Source organism: Mus musculus, chromosome 11 (assembly GCF_000001635.26).
Source record: "Mus musculus strain C57BL/6J chromosome 11, GRCm38.p6 C57BL/6J".
In the NCBI taxonomy this organism is placed as follows: domain Eukaryota; kingdom Metazoa; phylum Chordata; class Mammalia; order Rodentia; family Muridae; genus Mus; species Mus musculus.
Window position 1 is genome coordinate 118,117,675 of NC_000077.6, and position 22,702 is coordinate 118,140,376.

General features: G+C 52.2%; 1 protein-coding gene and 1 long non-coding RNA gene across 10 annotated transcripts in view; both read right to left on the minus strand.

The window, feature by feature from the left end:
- Dnah17 (dynein, axonemal, heavy chain 17) overlaps window positions 1-13,045 on the minus strand; it is a 108,997-nt gene extending 95,952 nt beyond the window's left edge. Inside the window, exons 1-13 of one of the 5 annotated variants that reach the window (XR_388524.4) lie at window positions 12,933-13,039; window positions 11,210-11,575; window positions 9,464-9,657; window positions 8,516-8,708; window positions 8,227-8,326; window positions 7,941-8,026; window positions 7,603-7,728; window positions 6,555-6,707; window positions 6,379-6,465; window positions 4,117-4,284; window positions 3,701-3,817; window positions 1,876-2,141; window positions 1,049-1,244 (exon numbers count right to left, since the gene is read on the minus strand). Coding sequence is in view for 4 of the 5 variants with exons in the window: in XM_006534150.4 (XP_006534213.1) it covers window positions 1,049-1,244; window positions 1,876-2,141; window positions 3,701-3,817; window positions 4,117-4,284; window positions 6,379-6,465; window positions 6,555-6,707; window positions 7,603-7,728; window positions 7,941-8,026; window positions 8,227-8,326; window positions 8,516-8,708; window positions 9,464-9,657; window positions 11,210-11,545 (2,022 nt within the window). In the remaining variant the exon portion in view is untranslated. Of the gene's footprint in view, window positions 1-1,048; window positions 1,245-1,875; window positions 2,142-3,700; window positions 3,818-3,979; window positions 4,059-4,116; window positions 4,285-6,378; window positions 6,466-6,554; window positions 6,708-7,602; window positions 7,729-7,940; window positions 8,027-8,226; window positions 8,327-8,515; window positions 8,709-9,463; window positions 9,658-11,209; window positions 11,576-12,932 lie in introns of those variants that run through there. The other 4 variants (XM_006534150.4, XM_006534152.3, NM_001167746.1 and 1 more) reach the window with 4 other exon arrangements.
- A 1,295-nt stretch (window positions 13,046-14,340) lies between these two features.
- Gm38514 lies at window positions 14,341-20,101 on the minus strand. 5 transcript variants are annotated; one of them, XR_389211.3, is made up of 4 exons: window positions 16,823-17,194; window positions 15,827-16,005; window positions 15,623-15,700; window positions 14,341-14,701 (listed from the first exon to the last, which is right to left on the minus strand). It is a non-coding gene; the product is annotated as a predicted gene, 38514 (long non-coding RNA). The 5 variants fall into 5 exon arrangements; XR_880337.2 differs by lacking the exons at window positions 15,827-16,005; window positions 16,823-17,194 and adding an exon at window positions 19,850-20,101; XR_389210.3 differs by lacking the exon at window positions 16,823-17,194 and having other exon boundaries at window positions 15,827-16,548.
- Between the last annotated feature and the right edge of the window lie 2,601 nt (window positions 20,102-22,702).

Sequence of the window (22,702 nt, forward strand, 5' to 3'; positions counted from 1 at the left end):
TATTGTCTCTGTACCCCCGACCCCACCCCCTTATCGGGGAAGCGCCAGGAGGGTAGGACGGAGCCTGGACTGACCTCAGCAGTGTGTGACAAGCGCACACATGCATAGCAATGACCAGCCTGTATGTTCTGAAGGGAGGAGTGGGTTTTGAGAAAAGAAAAGGTTTTAACAAACCGTCCTGCGGTCCCCTCCCTGCCTTCCTGGTGTCACATGGCTGGACTGGATAGGGTCATGGAAGACAGGGCACCATCTTACATTTACATCGGAACCGTCTGGGTTTAGCCCTGGAATGTTCCACCCTGGCTACCCAGCCCGTCTCTCTGGCTCATGTAGAGACTTTAATCTGCAAATTTATGCTTTCATTTGGGATCATGGGAAATGCAGACAGAGCTCCAAAAAGACAGCAGAAGCCTGCAACCCCAGCTGCTCGGAGATCTATCCGAGGCGGGGTGAGCCAGACTCTGTCTCACAATAAGTAAAAGGTCTGGGTGTGTAACTCGGTGGTAGCGCATGTGCCTGGTATGTGTAAGGTCCTGGATTTGGTCAGATCAAATCTATGAAAATAAAGACTGTCTTAAAGCCCGTCCCCCTGGTCGGGATCATGGACCAAAGGGCCTCTTGTGTTGCTGACAAGGACTCTACCCTTGAGCTAGACTCCAGCCTTGAAGATGTTTCAAGCATGCTACTGTTTCGCCTATACCTTAACCACTTAAAAATAGTCAACAAACTTGTAGGTGCCTGTAACACACACGCGCACATACAAGTACACACACGTAGACACACATGCGCATACACATGCACACACACATACTCGAGCACACTCACAAACATGTGTGCATATACACACATGTACACATACACACACCTGTGCACATGCACACTCAAGCACATACATGCACATGCACGCACATGTGTGCATACGCGCACACACACAGGTACACAGAGCAACCCCCGAAAATGCTCACTTTTGGTGGTGGAGTCAGCACGGTGAGCCGGGGCTTCCCCCCCTCCCCCAGCTCACCCCCACCAGACCCTGACGGGGACACACCGCCTTGCTGAAGTTGACTTGGATGAGGCTGGTGAATGGGTCACGCTGGATGAGTGGCTGCCCCAGGTTGAAGTGGCAGTCCTGGTCCACACCCTCTACCCACTGCTGGTATTTCTTCATCCGGCAGCTTTGCAGCAACCCCATCATCTCGTCGTACTTGTCATAGATAAGCTTGGCCTCCATGCTGGACATGACCCTGGAACAGAGGGGGGCAGAGCAATGGCGTGCCAGGTCTGTTTAATGTTCCCATCGGCTGCTGCCAGACCACAGGGTGCTGAAGCAGGCTCTCAGCTACCTTCCAGGATGACAGAGTGAGTATGCTATCCGACGTGGGCCACATGTGAAACTGTGGTATCTGAGTTCTTAGCCTGCCAGTACAGCCCCGTGAACTGAAGGAAAGACCCTAGGAGGACACATTGCAGTAACCCCAAATAACCATAGCTGTTTGGAAGTCACAGCTTCCTTTCCAACTTGGGGACGACTAGACTTTTGTAAAGTCATCGTGATCCCTGGGTCCCACAGGATGCCCGCTTCCCCAGCGATAGCCCCCGTCTGGGCACGCCCGCAGCATCCCTGAGTTTGCTGAATTTGCTGCAGTGTCCTCCCCCCTCCTCCACAGCATGCCTCGGACATCCTGCCAAATGCGTGTCTAGTGACTCCTTCTCTCTAGCAAGCGTGGTGGGTAGCCTCTTTGCTCCCAATCAGATGGACTTGGGTTATTTCTATGAGGCTAGAAGATGGAAGACACAAGCCGGGCCAACTCCCTCCCAGCTCCAAGGCTGCCTGGGCTGCCTGGGGGGCTCTTCCCAGCCTGGCCTGGCACTCACGGGTGCTCGATGTGTTTCAGGTACTTCATGGACACCTCAAGCCTCTCCTGCAGCTCCAGGCTCCACTTGAGCTGCCCAGACACGGGAGACATGTTTTTGTGGATGGGCGGTATCTGGCCATCTGCAGAGGCCGCCATCTGGGCATCGTACATGAGTTTGGCGTTGTCAAGCTCCGTATTGAACATCTCCAGCATGACCGAGTATCTGGGTACCACCTCGACAAGGATTAGGGGTCGTTCCAGGAGGCCCCCACACATGTACAGGAGCTGCAGAGACATGGGGGGAGGTGTGCCATCGCCAGTCCCAGCTGCTTCCAGCCCTGTCCCTGGCAGTGGCCCCAAGATGGGGGTGATTTGACAAAATGAGCAGGGCCAAACTTCAAACTTCAGGACTGAAGAGACATAAGCCTTTTTTTTTTTTTTTTTTTTTTTTTTTGTATCTGGTTTTAGGGAAGGAAACTAATTTTTTGTTCTGTTTTGTTTTTTGTTTTGTTTTTCGAGACAGGGTTTCCCTGTGTAGCCCTGGCTGTCCTGGAACTCACTCTGTAGACCAGGCTGGCCTCGAACTCAGAGATCCGCCTGCCTCTGCCTCCCAAGTGCCAGGATTAAAGGCGTGCGCCACCACTGCCCGGCGGAAACTAACTTTTATCTTCTGCAAGTGGGTGGTCACATGAACAATGCTTCAAAACCTTTCAGGTCCTGTTTGATGATGGCTGACAGGGAGACCTAGAATGTCAGGATAGCCTCACTTGTCACACAGGGATGGCTGGAGGGGATTCCCAAGGGTCTCCCCACCCTACATTTTTGTAAAGTAGGATTATTGTAAAGTGAGAATTTGGAAAGTAACTGAGAAAGGAAGTGAGTCTCGTGAGGGAGCAGTCCTGGGATAGGCCAGGGCTATCATTCCCGGATGATAAGGCTTCACCCCTCAATGGCCCATCTGCCTCTCACAGAAAAAGAGCCCAAGACACATGGGCCCTCCTCATGAGCGTGGGGGTCTCAGCTCCCTCCAGTGTGATCCTTGTGAGCTCCTGTTTGGGGCCCGAGAGACTGAGGGTGTGTATGGTGTTTCTTCACGCCTTGTTCAGTGGCGGACCAGATACTTCTGCGTTTTTCTGAGTCTGTTTTCCCTGAGGTGTATGTAACCACTAACTTTGGTTATCAACTTGACCATGAACTAACTCCCTGCCCGGGTGTGTGTGAGGGGATGATGTGGGTAGAGACACCTGACCCTTCCAGAGACCGGTGCTGTACTTAGTCATACCTAGGCACCGGTTACACCTGTTCCCCCAACAGTGGCTCCCACTTGCTTGGGCTGACTCGGCAGTGGAACCCATGGCAGTGGGGGAGATAGCAGAGTGTCTCCCCTTGCACTGCAACGCCAGATGAAGCTCCCTTCCTGCTTCATCAAGTGTCACTCAATAAACTTGGAGGGTGGAGACATGGCATTAATTTGCATATAATTTGCGTATATTACAACTTCACCTCAAGACCCAAGCTAATCCCAAATGTCACCCATCCCTGCAGCTGCATCCCAAGGGCTCCCAATGCCTCTACATTCACACAGACAGGAACAGAGGTTGCACCCAGCTCTCTGCTGGAGAGAGATCTTGGTGCTCCGGTGCCAGAACGTTCTGAGTCTCCAGCAGAGGTCAGGAAACCCAGCTCTGACAACGGAAAGGTGTCTATTGCCCTGGGGTGCCCCCCCCCCCCACCGCCTTCTCTGGGAGGTGTTCCCTACTAACTGATATATGGACAGTCAGGGAGCTGACAGATAGGCTCGCTGGCCCCGCAGTGATGGGCGATGTTGTTCGTTGTTCGCCTACCTTTGCGGAAGACTCCATACAGTTGCAGTCGTCAAAGGCTTGGCAGAAGATGGTGGCCAGCCTCCTGTCCAGGTCTTGAATCTTAGTCTCAAAGTCACTGTAATCATCATCAAAACTCTGACAGGAGAGGAGGCGGGACAGGGAGCTGTAGTAAACTGTCACCAGGCTGGGAGGCCCCCCGCGCTAAGCCAAGTGTTGATGGGGCCAGCCGCACAGCTCAGTGGTGGGTTGTGGACCTAGGGTTGGGATCCCCGAAACTGCCACCTCCCCATCCCTAACCTCAGATCCTGTCCACACATCAGCACAGGGCCTGGAGCTTCTACACGTTCAGTGGCAACCTATTAAAGTTCTTAGCTCCCCGGGACTACCTGTCACTCACCCCGCCCACCATCACCCCACTCCCTGCCCAGACTTACAGAGTCTCCAGGGTCCAGAGGGTCATATTTGCACTCAGCAAAGACCTTGACCAGTTCGAAGACCTCGTCGTAGATCTGGGTCACCAGGTTCCCCAGGATGTTGCCCCACACCCCCCCCAGCTCGATCTTCTCCAGCTTCAGAAACTCAATGGCCGTCTTGTAAAGGTCCTAGCGCGGGACAGGAAGGGGCAAGAATCACCAGCTCAGCCCATTCGTCCGCAGGGACGACGTCAAGGGTCCGGGGACCTTATAAATTATCAAGGAGAGCCCTCAAGGATGCCACCATGGAGTGCACGGGAGGCATGCAAGGGGCATGTGTGGGGTGCGTTCTTCAGTGCCCGTACCCTTCACAGCAGTTTCTAGAACAAGGACCGAAAGGATTGGGGTGGGGGAGGGGCAACTTCTTCAGGAATCACCTCTGCTGGAGGGCAGAGGGAGGCCGGGGAGGGGGATGGAGGGGGAGACAGAGGGAATGAAGCCTGATAATCTGGTTCAGGCCCCACGCTGGCCAAAGAGGCCCTCTAGATGCTCTGACCTCCACCTCCTCAGGTCTGGAAGGGGCTAGAGTGGTACCAGGGTTTCTCATGCTCTGGCTGAGCCTCAGGTTCTCTGTCCCCTGGAAAGCAGTCCACACTGGGAGAATCTGGTTCCATGGTGGATGCTGGCACCCCATGTCGGGGAAGTTTGATGAGGAACCCCACTGCCTAGCTTTCCCCAGCTGTCAGTCCATGGACACTCCTTCCCTGAAGATAAACACCTCAAGGTCACAGATCACAGTCTCGACTCCATTCACTCAACTGATACTGGTGTGCGAGATATTCTTGTTTCCCCAACAGGGTCCCCAGCCCTGAGGACAGTGGGCATCACCACATCTGTACTTCACCCTCTTCCTCCACCCCGTCATCGTCTTGAGCCAGGGTCTCGGCTCAAACTGGCCTCAAACTCACTACATAGCTGAGTTTTTCATGTTGACCACTGTATGTCGATAGATGAGTTCATCTTGAACTTCTGTCCCCCTCCCTCTGCTCCCCACATGCTGGAGTTACAGGTGCCTCCCTCTATTCAATGTTGCTGGAGATGCCGGAGAGGCAAGCAACCTAACCACTGAGCCACAGCCCCACTTGTCCTTCTTTTAATGCATTGAAGGCTTCACCCATGAGGTTAAAAACTAGTTGTCACCTCGTGCAAGATTCTAAGCACAAAAGCAAGGTGAGGTGGGGTGAGGAGAGGGCTCAGTTGGTGGATGTGTTTGCCTTGCGAATGTTAAGACTTGAGGTCAAACCCCCAGCACCTACATACCAGTCTGGGCATGTGTGTGTGATGGCGCTTGAGAGATGACTCAGGGGTCAGGAATGCTTGCTGCCCTTTACAAAGGACCTGGGTTTGATTCCCAGCACCCACAGAGCTAGCAGCTCGGAGCCATCATTAACGCCAGTCCCAGGGGGAATCTGATGTCCTCTGGCTCTGTGGGCAGCTGGTGTACACGGTGCATACGCATACATGCAGGCAAAGATGGTCATACATATAAAATACATCACACGCTCAGAACCCCAGCACTGTGAGGGAGGAGATGGAGGATGGCCGGGGCTTGCTGGCCGCCAACCTTCCTCCCAGTTGGGAGAGACCATGCCTCAAGTGGATAAGGCAGAACGTGGTAGAGCAGGACACCAATGTCTTCTTCTGGTCTGTACCCCGGCATAGGAGTGCATGCGCCTGCTCACACGTGTGTGTTCACCACGAACATATGAAAATTACACCGAGGGTCCCTTGTCTTACTCATCTGGAGCCCTCCCCTGCTCCTCCACAGGGAAACCATCTTGATGCTTTCTTGGACTTCCACTTGACATGTGTCACACACGATGCTCACACACCCAACACACACACACACACACACACACACACACACACACACACACACACACACACACGACACTCACACAGACAATGCTCACAGAGCCATCCAAAGTCTTCCGTCCTACTGATTTTGTGCATAAACGCTGCCTTTGGATACTGGCTTGCTGACAATGGTCACTGTATTGTCTTGTGACAACACTAGAACGGAGGGAGAAGCAGCTGCCAGGCTTAGATACAGAGGGTAACCTCAAGGACAGAGTTTACCATTCACTTAGATTTTTGTAACTAGGAGACGACTGTGGATTTTGTTTTCTTCCCAGTTATGAGGTTGACAGTACCACCGAACCCAGCCCTGGGAGCCTCTTCTGAGGGACTTGGAGGCGAGAAGGAGTGGGATTCAAGTTTTACCTCAATGGTCTGCACGCGGTGAAAGAAGGAATTCATTCGGGAGAAGGCGAGGGATGAAGGGAATTCCCACGGCACGGGCGGCCTGTCCTTTTAGAAGGGAGAGGAAGAGAGGAGGGTGAGTGGCTAGAGGCGGCCACGGTTGCTGAGAGGCCCAGGCTCCACGAGCCCACAGGTACCTTAAAGAAAAGCTTCATGTTGGCACAGCAGAAGTCGTAGGCTTGGAAGAGCCCCTTGAGGACGCTCACCGACAGGGAGATGTTGCCCAGGACCTCCTCGATCTCCCCCTGCAGGCCCTTCAGCACCTCGTCCGGGCTCAGGTAGGTTCTAGTCTACACAGAGGGAAAGACGGGCAACCTAAGACGTCCCTGACAGCGGCATCTGGCGGCCATCCCTCCTGGAGTGATCTGGACACAGCGAGTACTGGAAGAAGGCCTGTCCTCCCAAGACTCCTCTCCTGTTCAGGCTACAGCAGACTAGGGGTCATCAGACATGGGAGACATATGGTGTTTTCTTGCTCCTATGGATAGGCTACAAGCAGGATTTTTTTTTTTTAGATTTATTTATTATATGTAAGTACACTGTAGTTGTTTTCAGACACACCAGAAGAGGGTGTCAGATCTCATTATGGATGGTTGTGAGCCACCATGTGGTTGCTGGGATTTGAACTCAGGACCTCTGGAAAAGCAGTCAGTGCTCTTAACCACTGAGCCATCTCCCCAGCCCCTACAAGCAGGATTTTAATATGCTTTGGAGGCCTGGCTTAAGGTCCTTCTGCTTGTGCTGGCGACTGCCCTGCCGTAATTTTTTTTTTAAAGATTTATTTATTATATATATACAGCATCTGGCCTGCATGTTTGTCTGAAGGCCAGAAAAGGGCACCAGATCCCATTGCAGATGGTTGTGAGCCACCATGTGGTTGCTGGGATTTGAACTCAGGACCTCTGGAAGAACAGTCAGTGCTCCTAACCGCTGAGCCATGTCTTTAGCCCCTGAAAGTATCTGGCTGAGTGCTGGGTTACTGGGGGGTTCCCAGGGCAACCGTCCTCCTCCCTCTCCTTTCCTCCTTGCTCCTGACAGGGTACTAGCTAGCAAGGCACCCTGGAGAAAAAAAATCTATGCGAGCCCACCCCAGGCTTGACTCTGGGTTGAGGTCTGAGAATGCCCAGACCTAAGGGGAGTGGCGCGTGAGGGTGGGGAGAAGAGCAGGCTGGGGCTATGGGTCACCATCTCGATGATCTGGTTGCAGAACTCCCGGAGGATGACGATGACCCTGGAGGGTGTGTTGTAGTGCTCAGAGGTGGCCCAGATGAAGCAGATGGTGCTTAGCACCTTGACGATGAAGCTGGGGAGCTGGGAGAGACAGCCCAGATTGCTGCAGGGGGTGGGCCTCGGTCGCTGTGTCCCCAACTGACTCTTCCCACAGCTAGCCCTGGGCCTCCAGAAGAGGATTCTCAAGGGGGGTAGGGAGGTGGGGGATCTGTGCTGGGCAGAAGCCAAGGACTCTACAGTGCCTTGTGCCCGCCTCCCACACCCACCCAGTTGGCTTTCCCTTATCAACACACCATGGTGAAGTCTGCCTGCTCCATCTCCTCCAACAGGATGCGCAGGGGCTTCAGGTATAAGACGATGCCATTTGCTTCCTTCAGCCCTGGCATAAAGGGACAAGGGACGGTCTTGAAGGGGGAGTCACTGAGAAATGGGGGAGCTGTAGGGGTTTCAGAGTCATCCCAGGAGTGGGCTGAGGAACTGCTCAGTAGGTGACATAACTCCCTGGGGTTAGTGACAGACAGACCACACAGCCATTCCTTGAACGTCCAATGGCTTTGTGGATTGCGGTATCTGGCTCACCTTGGGTGACATTCATGTAGACGTTTTGTAGGGCTGGCCAGTAGCAGCTTTTGGCTTTTTCCAGGATCTCAACTATCTTGTTCACCTTGGGCCTGTTTAGCTGAGGGCCAAAGAACAAGAACCCTCAGTCCAACCCTCAGGCGAGGGAGCCCGGCCGGGGGTGGGGGGCTGCCAGGGCCAAGGAAGGGACCAGTAATGTATCTTGGGGTCCCTGGGAGGGCAACACTGGGCTGACCGGTTCCCCAGTGGGCCAGCGAGGACTCGGCTGCCGGGTGGAGTGAGGCCCTACCTGCTCGTGGATGCACTGCAGGTTCATGAGCCGGGCGTCCCAGAACTCAAATTCCACCCGGGGCAGGGGGTGCAGGCCGTCCAGCAGGGCCTGAGCTGAGTCCTTGCTCAGCACGTCCCGGATTTGATGGGACCAGTCGATGATGATGGTCTCGATGGAGTGCAGGAGCGAGTTGTCCATGGAGGAGGGGATCCTGTGGAGGGCAAGGTCGGGATGATGCTCTTGTGGCCACACACACACACACACACACACACACACTCACACACGGATTCCCTTGCTAATGAGAGGGAATCTACCTACCCCCTGCCTCCCACCAGCAGCCTACAAGTAACAAAATCCTGAAGCCACCACAGCCACTGCTGTCACCACCACCACTGTCACTACCACCACCATCACCACCACCACCACCACCACCACCACCACCACCACCACCACCACCACCATGCCCCACACACCACAGGGCAATGTTGGGGGCTTCATGGCCAGTCCCTGGAGGACCAGTCAGAATGAGACTGAGGAGCCATCATCCAGTAGGCGTTGTGTGGACAAGTTCACCCGGGTAAGTTCTAGAGTTTCACATACCAGGGTGCTTTAGATGCCGGGGAGCCCCAGGTTCCTGTGGCTCCAGACGCCTCAGCCCTCTATTTGACTTGTACCTTCCTGCCAAGCATCCCTGCCACGAGCCCCTCGGCGAGGCATTTCAGAGCCAGCTCGTGGGATTACCGTCTGAGCCGTGCAGTGATTACACATGTGTGTAAATGGAGAGGGAGATACAGGTGGGTCCCCCCAACCCCTGGTGTAGATACTGCTGAGTGGTTGCATTTTGCCGCTGTGCTAGCCTACACTTGAGCGGCTCATGACTGTCGATCATAGTCAGTCTGCATTTAGCCCGTGGCTCACGGTCATGGCTTGGATCCCGCACCCCCACCACCCCCAGCTGCCACCCACCTCTCCATGGAGTCCAGCGTGCCGTCCAGGCTGCCCAGGTGCTCGGGGATAGGCAGCAGGGTTTTCCCTTTGATCTTGCCTCCCATCACAAACATCTCGTTCTTCAGCCTGTGGACCTGCTTCACAATGTCTTCTGACACCACCCGGGGCCAGCCATCCATGTTCTCACTCTGGTTTAGCAGCGAGTAGAGGACCTGAAAGGAGACAGGGCGCTGCCATCAGCTCTCCATGCCTCACAACTGTAGCACACACTCCTTGCAGGAAGTTTAAGGACTAAGGTAGGCTGGGTTATGTCTCTATGTTCATACACACAGTTCTACCACCTGTGCCTTAATATGTGACCGCATGGGGAGACGTGTGTGTGTGTGTGTGTGTGTGTGTGTGAGTGTATGTATGTGTGAGTGTGTGTATGCATGTATGTATGTGTGTATGTGTGAGAGTGTGTATTATGTATGTGTGTATATATGTATGTGAGTATGTGTTTTTATGTGCGAGTGTGTGTATGTTTGAATGTATGTGTGTATGTATGTGTGTGTATATGTGTGAATATGTGTATATATGTGTAAGTGTATATATCTATGTATGCATGTATGTGTGTATGTATACATGTATGTGTGTGTGTGCGTGCATGTATGTTTGTGTGTATGTGTATGTATGTGTATGTGTGAGTGTGTGTATGTATGCATGTATATGTGTGTGTAACATACACACATAAACCGGCATAGAGGTCAGAGGTCAGTGTGTCTTCTACCTTGTTTTGGAGCAAGGTCTCTCATTGGACCTAGAACATTTACCAACTGGACTAGATGGCTAGCATGTCAATGGGCTCTTCCGTCTCTGTCCCCAAGGGCTGTCATTACAAGATGCCATGGCCACACCTAGCTTTTAATGTGGTGTTGGAGCTGGGAACCCAAGCTCTTCTGTTTGTGCAGTAAGCCCTGTGTCCTCTGAGCCATCTCTCCTCGGGCTAATACAGCCTTTGAAGAGGCAATGAGGTAAGTTAGGACAGCAGCTGAGCCCTAACTAGTAGGACTTGGGACCTTATATGAAGAGATCAGGACACAAAAATCTATCCGGTAGGGGAACTGGGAAAGGTGGCCATCTAAGCCCAGGACAGAGGGGTAACAGGAGAGGGCCAGCTGACCCCTGGGCCTTGGGCTTCCAGCTTCAAGAGCACCTGGCACTAGAGATGCCGCTGATTTGGCTGTGGCCTGCCAGGCTTCCCAGTCTCGGCTTGCAGGCCCTGCGGAGTGACCTCCTGCCTTCACATTCCTCTTTGAACAAGCACAGGCAGAGTCCTGGGTCCTGTTCTATGGTGACTGGGAGGATACATAGGCTGTTAGTGTGGCCCACTAGAGGCTATCCTCACCCCACTGCACTGCCAAGGGTAAGTATGACGTATAATAGCGGCAAATACCGAGGAATAGAAAAGATCCTTCCTAGCTCAAAGACCCAGAGACAGGGGAATCACCCAATGGTTCTCAGATGGCCTACACCTGGAGTGACAGAAGATGGCAGAGAAGAGAGGGCAACTTTAATGCAGGGAAGAGGGCCAGCCTATTGGACTCCTGCCGCATCACCTGGAGTGGGACTGTCTGTATTTCCAACCAGCTCTTAGGTGAGCCACTGGGAGATGCATTCCATTGGAACAGCAAGGTCTTAGGCTCTTCAGAGTCCTTCTCAAGCTTTGCTGTTCCAGCTCCCACCCCACTCCCACCTGGTCCCACCCTCCCAGCCCAGGCACACCTCCTCCACTACTGCAATCAACTGGTCCACGGTGGTGGGGCTGATGTCCCCGTAGATGAGGTGGGTCTTGTAGTTGTCCTTGGTGATGTTCTCCGGCTTCATCTTGATGAAGTAAACTCCTTTGGACTTGAGGGACTCTGGGAAGCCCAGGCAAGGAATGATCATACCAGCAGCATTGAGCGTCAGCACCAGGACAGGGTTATCTATTTTGTCGAAGAATTCGGTGAGCAGGGCCATGTTCTCCTCTGCTCCAATCAGTTTGCCCCACTTGTCTGCCTTGAACTTGAGGAGGACAGAAGACACTGTCTCCAGATAATCGATTCTGAGGTCTGGCATGCTTGTCACCTTTCCTTACACCACCGTCCTCTGTGGAATGAACAAGCAGATTACAGCTGGCTTCTGGGCCTTTAGAACTACACAGACCCTCCTTCCAAACCACACTGGTGAAAGGGGCTCATGGGCCTTTCTGTTTTTATCTGTGGTTGCGCTGGTGACAAGGGCGTTTTCCTGCCCTGGTGCAGGGTCATCAGGTAAACAGGGTACCCCTGGGTTGTTATGACCACAAAAGTAAGTGAGCTGGGAAAGAAGATAGGTGGACACAGGGAAAAGAGAAAAGGAAATGGCTGTATCAGTGTGGGGGTGGGGCACAAAAAGGGGAGGGGAGGGGGGAGGGGACGGGAAGGGGGGAGGGGAGGGGGGAGGGGGAAGGGGAGGGGGGGAGGGGAGCAGCTGAGAAGAAACCAAGGGAGGATTCCTGAGATCAACCAACCTCTGGCATCTGCACACATACAAAACCTGGGCTATTCAGCTCCTCAGGCCTATGGGTGGGTGTCAGCCTGTTCCAGAATTGGCTATTGCCAATGTCAGCTTTTGGAGGCCACATCGGAAGCACTCAGATCCTAACCTTTGACTAAGGCTCAAAGATTTTGTGATGCTACCACACCCGGGTCCTCAAAGTGCCATCCCACACCAGAACAGGGGCTCAGTCCCAGCCCCGTATGAATGGGAAGGTGCTGTGTGGTGTTCAGGGACCCAGGGCTTTCCTAGAGCTTAGGGTTTCTCTGTGATAGGTTGCAAGATAGATATAGAAAGTGAAACAGAGAGGAAGTAGGAGGGGTGGAGAGGGGAGAGAGAGAAACTGAGAGTGGTCCCTGAGCCTGTCTGATATGGACTAGGGGAGCTACAGCAGCACCTCCATCACACAGGAGGAGCCATGCAGCAATGTCTGTGGAGCACACATGACTCATGGGTGCTACTGCAGCTAACCCCTCCCAGTACCATGTCATTACTACATGTAGACACTGGAATGTGAGTGTTTAAGGGGGCCCTCCTCCAAGGCTTGCAAAGTCTGTGGTACTGCGGAGGTTGAACCCTCTAGTTAACCGAGGCACTATTTCCTGGGGTGCAGGCCAGGAGATGGAGGTTTACAAAACTGTCCCACGAGTGCTTCTCAGGCCCACCAGCCCCTTAGACTGTCAGGCTTGGGGATGGCTGGCTCAAGGGCAGCTATAGGGAGGGTACCTGGAAGACCCAAAGAGGAAGGGGTGGGGCCATGGCAGTCAGCTTGCTGGCCTGAACTCCTTCTGGCCAGCTCTGAGCATAGATCAGGGACAGTGCGTGGCAAGTCATGAGTCTGTTGCCAGCTAGGACCTGGGCTCCTACCCTGTGTGCTAACGCCCCTCAGCTCTTCCCCAATCCCCTAAGCTGCTTCACAGTGGCTCACCGGACCAGTGTGTGCTTCTGTCAAGAGTGGGTGAGCCCTTTCCCAGCGGCCAAAGGAAATGGCTTCTGTTCCTCCAGAGGCTCCAACTGCCACAGAACTTTCGGAGTGTCCTCAAGGTACCTGGAACTTCTAGAACATTCTCCTGGCTACTTAGGTAGCGGGGCAGGTGATGGGTGCTGTTCACCATTCAGAAACAGGAAAGTCTGGGCTCTGAGCCTGCAGACAGCAGAAGGCACTCACCCTCTCAGAACAGGGCCCTCCACAGAATTTTACTCTCGAACGACTACTCCATGGGGCTTTCATCTACTTTCTCTCTCTCTCTGTTTGTTTGTTTGTTTCTTTCTTTCTTTTTCTTTTCTTTTTTGGTTTTTCGAGACAGGGTTTCTCTGTGTAGCCCTGGCTGTCCTGGAACTCACTTTGTAGACCAGGCTGGCCTCGAACTCAGAAATCCGCCTGCCTCTGCCTCCCAAGTGCTGGGATTAAAGGTGTGTGCTTCCTTACTGCTCGGCTTACATCTATTTTCTCAAAACCTTCTATTCTTCCAGATTGGACCACTTATATAGTACTTTATACTTAATATTTTATCCACTTTTAAATTTCATGCTATGTATTTTGATCATATTCTCTGCCTACTTCTTCTCCTAGTTCTTCCTAGATCCACTCTTCCTCCCTTCCAATTTCCAATTTCTTTGTTTTAAAACAACCCAGAGTCCAGGCTGCGTTGCCCACATCCCCTGAGGCAGGGCTGTCCACTCCCAGAACACGATGTGGTTGACCTACCCCAGCCACTTCCTTAAAGAAAATGGACTCTCCCTCCTCTGGAGGGTTAAACTGTTTTAGGAGCTCATAGCCCTCGAATGGAATTGGTGTGGTTTTTCATACGTGCTTGCTTCTCTAAACCAATCAGAAGATTCTGAGCATGCTGGGCACTTTGACTGGGGACTCTCACCTGTGCGTGTCCCCTCCCCCCAACCCCGAGTTCTTACTGTTTTCTGCTACTATAACGGAATACCACAGGTTGGCTAAATTATAAAGAACAGAGGTTTGGGCCAGTAAAATGTCTCAGCAGGTAAAAACACCTGCCTCACAAGCCCGACCCCCTGAGTTTGAGCCCTTGACTCACATAAGGATAGAAGCAACAACACAAGGCTGTCTGCTGAGCACACTTGCTGTGACACATAAGCCACACACACACACACACACACACACACACCCAGCATGTATACACATAGTAACAGTAACATTCTTAATTCTTAAAAAGTAGAGAGGTGTATTTCATCTCGCTGACCTGGAGGCTGGACTCTCAGTCTGGCATCTGAATCTGCCCGGGGCCTTCTTACTGCTCTGTAATGCTGTGGTACTGGGCCATTCCAACACATGAAATTAAGGCCAATTCCAACACATTAAATTGTATTTAATTAAAATTTAATTTTAATCAAATTAAAATTTTAATTTAACCAAATTAAAATTTAATCAGTTTTTATCAAATCCATAGCAGTTGCATTGTATTGTCTTAATGCCATGGCCAGGTAGCTTGTGTTTCTCTAAATCATCATCAGCTGCCCACTCCAAGGCCATTTTCTGCTTGCTTCCTGCACCTCTGCGCCTCCTCCTCCATCGGTCAATTTCTCCCTCTTGTGGTATCTTCTGGAAGATGTGTCAGTGGCATAGTGAAGGCAGGACCAGGTTCATTTCCTGAAGGCCATTCCTGGCACTCAGAGTCCCCCGGAATCAGGAGCAACACCAGGGTGCTGGCTGTCACCACTGCTCTGTGGCACGAGAGCCGCCGGCCACGAGCCAAGCAAGAAAGGAAACAAGAGAATTCAAATCAGAAAGAAGGAACCCCCCCCCCACCGCCCCCACCTTCCCTCAGAGCAGCATCCTGCCTGTGGAAAATCCCATGAAGCCCTGAGCTAACAAAGCTGGGCAGAGGTCAGCAAGCCACTGGAATGGAGGATTTTATTTTATCTTATTTTATGTACTTCAGACTTCATGTGCTTGCGTTGCTAGTTTGTGCAGGCTGGCCTCCAGCTCCTGTGCCCAATGGATCCTAAGTTGCTGGGAGCTGAGAGCATGTGCCGCCACGGCCAGCTAGATTCAGGACTGATGTCTAAAAGCCCACTGTTTGTATACGCTAGCAACGGACACCATGATGGTGAATTCAGAAAACAATTCTTATCTGGTAGTGGTTTGAATATGCTTGGCCCAGGGAGTGGCACTATTAGGAGTTATGGCCTTGTTGGAGTAGGTGTGGCCTTGTTGGAGAAAGTGTGTCACTGCAGGGGTGGCCTCCTCCTAGATGTCTGGGAGACAGTCTCTCCTGGCTGCAGTCAGATCAAGATGCAGAACTCCCAGTTCCTCCTATAGCACTGTGCCTGGACTCTGCCTTTGCTTCCTGCCATGATGTTAATGGACTGAACCTCTGAACCTGTAAGCCAGCCTCAACTAAATGTTGTCCCTTATAAGAGTTGCCTTGATCATGGTGTCTCTTCACAGCAATGGAAACTGTTTAACTAAGACATTAGGCTTCCTCACTGTCCCTGGGAAGAGAGACAAGTGACCTTGTGTGTGTGTGTGTGTGTGTGTGTGTGTGTGTGTGTGTGTGTGTGTGTGTGACAGTTTGATGACTTAGTCCAGAAGGTACCCATCATGCCACTCTGGTCCCACTGCCTTTAGCCATGGCTACTTACATGGCCACCACTGCTGCAGGGGAAGCTGGGAGATGTAGTTTCCAGCTGGCCTCCATGTGACCCCTTGGACTTGTGTTCCTGAGGAGATAGACGGAGGGGATCCCGTGGATGAGATGCTGATTTCTCCCACACTGGTCTAGATCTCTCCTTAGAGCTCAAGGCTATACTGTGAAAGCTTTGAAACTCAGTGTGTCCGGGACCTACCTCTGTCGGCTCAACATCCCACGCATCCCTGGCTCACCGCTGAGCCTCCAGCGTTACCCAATTCAGTCCACGGCCCTCTTCATTCAAGCCCCTCTCCTGGGCCCAGGGAAGGCCTCACTTGGTTCCTCCCATCTAGTCTTGTCTTATAGGAGCCCACTCCACCAGCATCTGTAAAGTAGCTGTCATGGCAACACCCCTTAAGAACCATCACCAGCTTCCTGCTTTTAGGATGAAGCTGCCCCGCCCCCCCCATCCTCAGGACCACAGCTGACTCTCACCAGGCCTCTGCAGCTCCCACCCCTAGCCCCGCCCACGCATTATCAGCTTCCTGGGCTTTTTACTGCAGCCCTTCCAGTGCTGCAATTAGTCAGCTTTGCAATCAGCCTCCTGGATTCCTGGTGATAAACAGGGTCTGGCACTGAGCCTGGCCCAGAGCAGGCCCTGAGAGGACAAGGCTCTGAGACATCCTGCTGTAAAGGCAGCTGTCAACCCTCAGCCTACCCAGCATCCCCCAAACTCACTGATCCTGGAGCTGCTGGGAACCATAGACCGAACTTTCAGTCGGATCAATTTCTGCCCAAATCCTGCTTCCCTGGGGCACCTCCAGGTTGCAAAAGCCAGATGGGGCTGGAGAGATGGCTCAGCTGATTAAATACTTGTGTGTAGGCACAAAGACCAGAGTTTGATCCCCGGCACCCAGGGAACGAGCCAGAGCATGGTTACAAACACTTACCATTCTAATGTAGTGGAGGCCGAGACAGGAGGGGTGCTGGGCTCCCTGGCCAGTCTCCAGGTTCAGTGAGAAGCCCTAACTCAAAAGGCAGGTGGAGAGCCACTGAAGACAATAAATACCTCATGATATCCTCTGACCAACCTGGGCATACACACAGCAGACACTCTCCACCCACAGCTGCAAAAACATTCTCCTTCACAATGTCGGCAATGTCCCCCCCCCCCCCCCAGTCTCACCACAGTCTACACAACCAATGAGCTTACCGAATTTACCACGGAGCACGGTCAAGTGGTGCCTGACAGGAGCTTGAGCAACCCCAAAGCAACCAGACTGGAATGAACAATGGCTTTTGCACAGCAGCACAGACAGCTGCCTCTTTTGCCTGCTCGTCCCCCAACTGTTCCTTCCCAGATCCTGAGCCCATGGACGAGTGGGTGCATACGCGGGATGAGGGTCCCCAGCCTCCCTTTTTGTGTCCATCCATAGCCCAGCTCTGATGATTCCTTTGTAAGGTGGCTCTTCTGCTGCTCTGGCAACAGTGTGGTGCCATGTTTTGGTTTGTCTATGCTCAGCCCAGGGAGTGGCACTATTAGAAGGTGTGGCCTTGTTGGAGTAGGTGTGTCACTGTGGGTGTGGGTCTTAAAGCCCTCATCCTAGCTGCCTGGAAGCCAGTATTCTGCTAGCAGCCTTCAGATGAAGATGTAGAACTCTCAGCTCCTCCTGCACCATGCCTGCCTGGATGCTGCCATGCTCCCTCCTTGATGGTAACGGACTGAACCTCTGAATGTGTAAGCCAGCCCCAGTTAAATGCTGTCCGTATAAGAGTTGCCTTGGTCATGGTGTCTGTTCACAGCAGTAAAGTTCTAATTAAGGCAGGCCATATCCATATACAAATGAAGAATGAAAGAGGCCAGAGGATCTTCGCTGGAGACACAACGGGCCTTTGATCGATAGCACCAGGGCTCTGACTCAGGACGGCACAGAGTTTGCCTTCCTACTCCTGTGCCACACCTGAGAGCGAACGGGGGCCATGGGCCTTCATACATACATGCTGCCTGCCTCACACAGGCTGGCATCATCCCTGGTCCACCGTGTTCAAAATGTCCCTTGTAGGCTTCTGTATTTGAAACCCAGTCACTGTCTGGTGGTGCTATTTTAGAAGGCCGTGGAGCCTTAAGGAGACAGATCCTCTTGGGGAAGTGGGTCATGGGGGCAGCCTTGAAGGTTTACAGTGTAGCAGCCCCGCCCCTTGCCTGGTCTCAGCTTCCCGACTGCAGCTGCTCTGTGACTGGCCACCTCGTGCCGGCTGCCATGCCTTCCTTCTCCTCAAGCTGGGAGCACCCATAATTCCTTCTTCCTTTAAGTATCTCTTATCTGATTTTTGATCAAAGCAACTGGAAAAGTAATTACTGCAGACCCACCCCTACCCATCCTCCTTTCCTTCAGGTCTAAGGCTTTAGCCTGCTTTGTCTGGAACCCTGTTAGGTTAGCTTTAGCAAATACCTCAACTTTCAACTGGCAATGCCCCCTCCTCCTAAGTCTCACCACAGTCTGCTCAACCAACGAGCTAACTGAACTTTACCATGGAGCTCGGGCAAGTGGTGCCTGACAGGAGCTTGAGCAACCCAAAGCAACCATACCGGAAAATCTTCACTCAGAATGGACAGTGACATTCCTGGATATACGTGTCACCTGCCATGGTTCCCCTCTCTGCAGGGTAGGCCGGGCAAGATCCTCATACTTTCTTCTGATTGGGTGGCTTGCGATCAACACACCTCCCTATTGGAGGAAGCCTTACCTCAAGTCTGTAGGGACCCCAAATGAGGGAAGGTCCACAAGACTGCAGACCCACAGCAGGCTGTGGTGGGGGCACCTGCCAGAGTAGAGGCCTCCCTCGGATCACTCTGTCCTGCCCACTAGGCTGCCTAGCTGCTTAGAGTGTGGCTCTGTCTTTCTGCTCAATACTGGGGCAGGACACCTCAGGCAGGGTGACAACTCTGCACTTCCTGTCCTCAGCGTGAGGACATGTCACCAGGCCAACACAGATGCAGGGGAGCCTGACAGACCCAGATGGTCACTCCCCAGTTCCCAGCCCCTGCAGTCTTGGCCCCAGGCTTCCTCTGCACCACAGCATCCCCCACGGAGCAAGGCTCTGCAATCTGAGTTAATGGTGGGTAAATCTTTTATAAAGCCGCCTTCCTAATTCCCTTTGGGAGGGAGAAGGTGTCAGACCACAAGCAGAGCCTTTCAGCTCCCATGGCCTCCATCCCACACGGAAGGAGGAGGACAGATTCCTCAGCTGGTGGCCTGGCACAAAGATCCCGTCCATTTCCAGTTAGGCAAGAGAGGGTGCAGCTTTGTACATGCCATTCTGGCCTCTTCCCCAGCCCTGGAGGGGACATAGCTACAGCAGGTTAGCGGATGAAAGCCTTTGTCAACTGTCTTACAATGGAAGTCTGAACTTGAGGGGCAGGAAGGGTTGTCCCCAGGGATTGGGCAAAGGGTGATGTCCCTCAGCAGGGCTAGCATTAGCACCTTCAAGTCCATGAGGGCCCCCTGTACTGGGGCCCTGGGACTGGAGACATGGTTGTCACTGTCTTGTCACCTCCCTATCTGTCTGTGGGAACCAGTGGTTGATGGGTGAAGCCCTCATACTCGATGAAATCTCCAGCTCAGTAACAGTTCCCCAGCGGAGGCCCAAGGCTGGCTCCTCCCCCCACTCACACACTCTCACTTTTCTCCTTGCCTGGCCCAAGAACCATGGTGCCTGCCATCTGTTTTGATGAAAGAGAAGATATTTTATAGTTTCCATTGATTTGCCGAGGCTAGAACGTAGATCAAGGACTCTATCATGGTTTGAATATGCTTGGCCCAGGGAGTGGCACTATTTGGAGGCGTAGCCTTGTTGGAATAGGTGTGTCACTGTGGGCATGGGCTTTAAGACTCTCACCCTAGCTGCCTGGAAGTCAGTCTTCCATTAGCAGCCTTCAGAAGAAGATGTAGAACTCTCAGCTCTTCTTGTACCATGCCTGCCTGGATGTTGCCGTGTTCCTGCTTTGATGATAATAGACTGAACCTCTGAATCTGTAAGCCAGCCCCAATTAAATGTTGTCCTTTATAAGAGTTGCCTTGGTCATGGTGTCTGTTCACAGCAGTAAAACCCAAACTAAGACAAGGGTTAGATAGGCAAAAGCAAAGCCTTTTGAAACTTTGGTGTGGGTTAACACAGGAGCTGGCTTGCCATAGGTAGTGAGGGAAAGGGGCTCACAAATGCTAGGATGAAAACTGACCTTAGGGTTGAAGGAGCAAGGCTAGACACATGGAGAACTTTGCAGCTGGCCTGATAGGAGCCGGATAGGGGCTCTGAGAGGCAAGATCACTGTCTCATGAATCAATAGAATGAGGAGTTTCCAGAGGGGCAAGTCCTGACCTATGGAAAATGTAACAGGAATCTCTCAGGATCCCGTAACTATAGAAACCACTGTCTCGCATCTGTGGGAAGCCGTTGCAGAGTGGCAGTTACAGAGTGGCAGTTACAGAGTGGTAGTTGCAGAGTGGCAGTTGGCTACTGCTGGCCACCACACATATATAGGCAGTAAAGGTTCTTTTGCCAAGATGAGTTTTTGAGAATTAACCAAAGTTAACCAATCAGATGAGAGACAAGTTAACCAATCAGATGAGAGACAAGTTAACCAATCAGATGAGAGACAAGTTAACCAATCAGATGAGAGAGGACGCCTCTCCTAGGCCTATATAAGCAGCACCAGTTCTGGGCTTGGGGTCTCTTCGCCTCTGCAATCAAGCTCTCCCAATAAACGTGTGCGGAAGGATCTTGTTGCAGCATCGTTCTTCCTGGCCAGTCGGGCGTGCGCAAGACGCATCAAATCAGTACTGCAGCCGTTTTTGCTTCTTGTCTGTGCCAGCATCCCTTTCTGTAGAGTGGTATATTCAAAACTGCTGCGTTTGCATTAGCCTCTTGAATTTATTATCTTCTTTCCCTCGGGGTGTGAGTCAGGTGAATAGGGAGGACATTCTGGCCTAGGAGTCAAGGCCTACAGGGTTGAGTTTTGGCCCTTTGGGTAGAAAACTGATAATAAAGCAAATTAGAAACTGGGATCTACCTGAGCTGGAGCCGAAAGCCTGCAGCGGGCAGCTGGGCTCACACACAATGACTCTGGGGGTCTTGGATGCCAGAGTGCCTGTCTCCCAGCTCTGTAGTAGGGTTTCTGTGTGACTACCATGTCTCTAAGGAGACAGAGCTTGGGCGAAGCCTGAAGGCCTCCCAGAGAAGGTCCCGCTGGGCCCTGCCAACTCCAGTGTAGGCCATATGGTTAGCTCTGGGGTTTCTGGAAGGAGGACATGCCTATTGTATGGTTTACTCCAGCACAGTTAGGTCACTGATGGCCTACTTAAGAGACTGATCCAGGCCTCCACCACACCGTGGAAACTTCTGGTTAGTTTGGAAAGCCGGTTATGTCAAATGATGGTTTGCTGGGGCACACAGGTAAAAGGATGCCATGCTGGAACAGAGCCATGAAGAAATGTTTCCCTGAAGCAGACACAGGTGAGAGGATGTTTTGCTGGAGGAGACACGTGAAAGGACTCTTGATGAAGGAATATAAATATGACCCCTCAGACAGAGGGAGACGAGCACTGAGCCTTGGTTTGGTTTGCTCAGCCTTGCTACTCTTCACTAACTCCACGCATGTATTGGTTCGCCTTACATAGTGTTGTTGAGCTCAGCTTGCGGTAACTCCAACATTGAAAGAACCTCACCAAAGAACTGTTTGTGAGGTTTCTGCAGCAGCTTGCCAATGCCTCGGGTTGGTTGGCCAGCCTTGTGGTTTTTCCAGGATTGAACTACAGCTGCTGGTTCGTGCATGGTGTTTGCCTGCCTAGAGGGCTGGTCTGCAGCTGCTGAGTCATATTTGGTGTTTGCTACAGGACTGAACTGCTGAGAAAGAAGATCTAGCTCACCCCCAAAGAACTATTACTGAACAGGTCCACTTCCCCCATATCCTAATAACTTTTCTCTTCCACTACCTCTGGTGAAGGGTAGACTAGAAGAGAGATTAAATGCTTATTAAAAGTAGGTTGCAGTCAGGCAGTTGTGGTTCATGCCTTTAATCCCAGCACTTGGGAGGCAGAGGCAGGCAGATTTCTGAGTTTGAGGCCAGCCTGGTCTACAGAGTGAGTTCCAGAACAGCCGGGGCCATACAGAGAAACCCTGTCTTGAAAAAACAAACAAACAAAAAACAAAAAAAAATTAGATTGCAAAAAAATTATGCCTACAACCCCCTATGGCCTTGCTAGGTTGGGGAGGGCTCAAGTCTAGCTCTGAACTTCAGGGTTCAGAAAGCAAGGCCCTGTGACTTGTGGGCAGGACCTCTGGCTGTCAGGCCCTCTCCTCCATTTGCTAAATTGACCATGACTTGAATGAACAAAATGGGTCAGAAAGAACAGATTTGAATGAGGTCTGGAGAAGAGAATCCCTACCTGTGGTTTGACTCGCACCTGTCTGTCCCCAGATGGACTACAGGACACTCATGCCACGTGATGGGGTTGATTTTATCTGAGGCCCTGGTTCTCCTGGGGGAAGGGAGAACTTTCTCTGTTTAGGCAGGAAACAGGCAAGGAACTCAGATGGTGGTGTGCATACATGGTACATACACACACACACACACACACACACACATGCTCAGGCAAAACACCCATACATGTAAAATAAAATTAAGAGTATCTGCAAAGAGACAAGAAGCATAGCCATGGAGAGAACCACAGATAGAACACAGACAAAGAGGGGGCAGGGGACAAGGGACAGACAGGGCAAGATGGACATTAGTGATGGGAAGGAGGGCTGCTTGTAACCAGGATAGTGGTTCCATCATCCAAGGTGTTCATACAGTCTCTCTCTCTCTCTCTCTCTCTCTCTCTCTCTCTCTCTCTCTCTCTCTCTCTCTTTCTCTCTCCCCCTCCCTCCCTTTCTCTCTCTCTCTCCCTCTTTCTCTCTCTCTCTCTTTCTCTCTGTCCCTCTCTCTCCACCCCCTGCCCCTTTCTGTCTCCCCGGCTGCAGAGCAACTTCCCTTACCTCCTATGAAATAAGTGAACCCACTTCAAAACTGCACCCAAGAAACCTGCCTTTA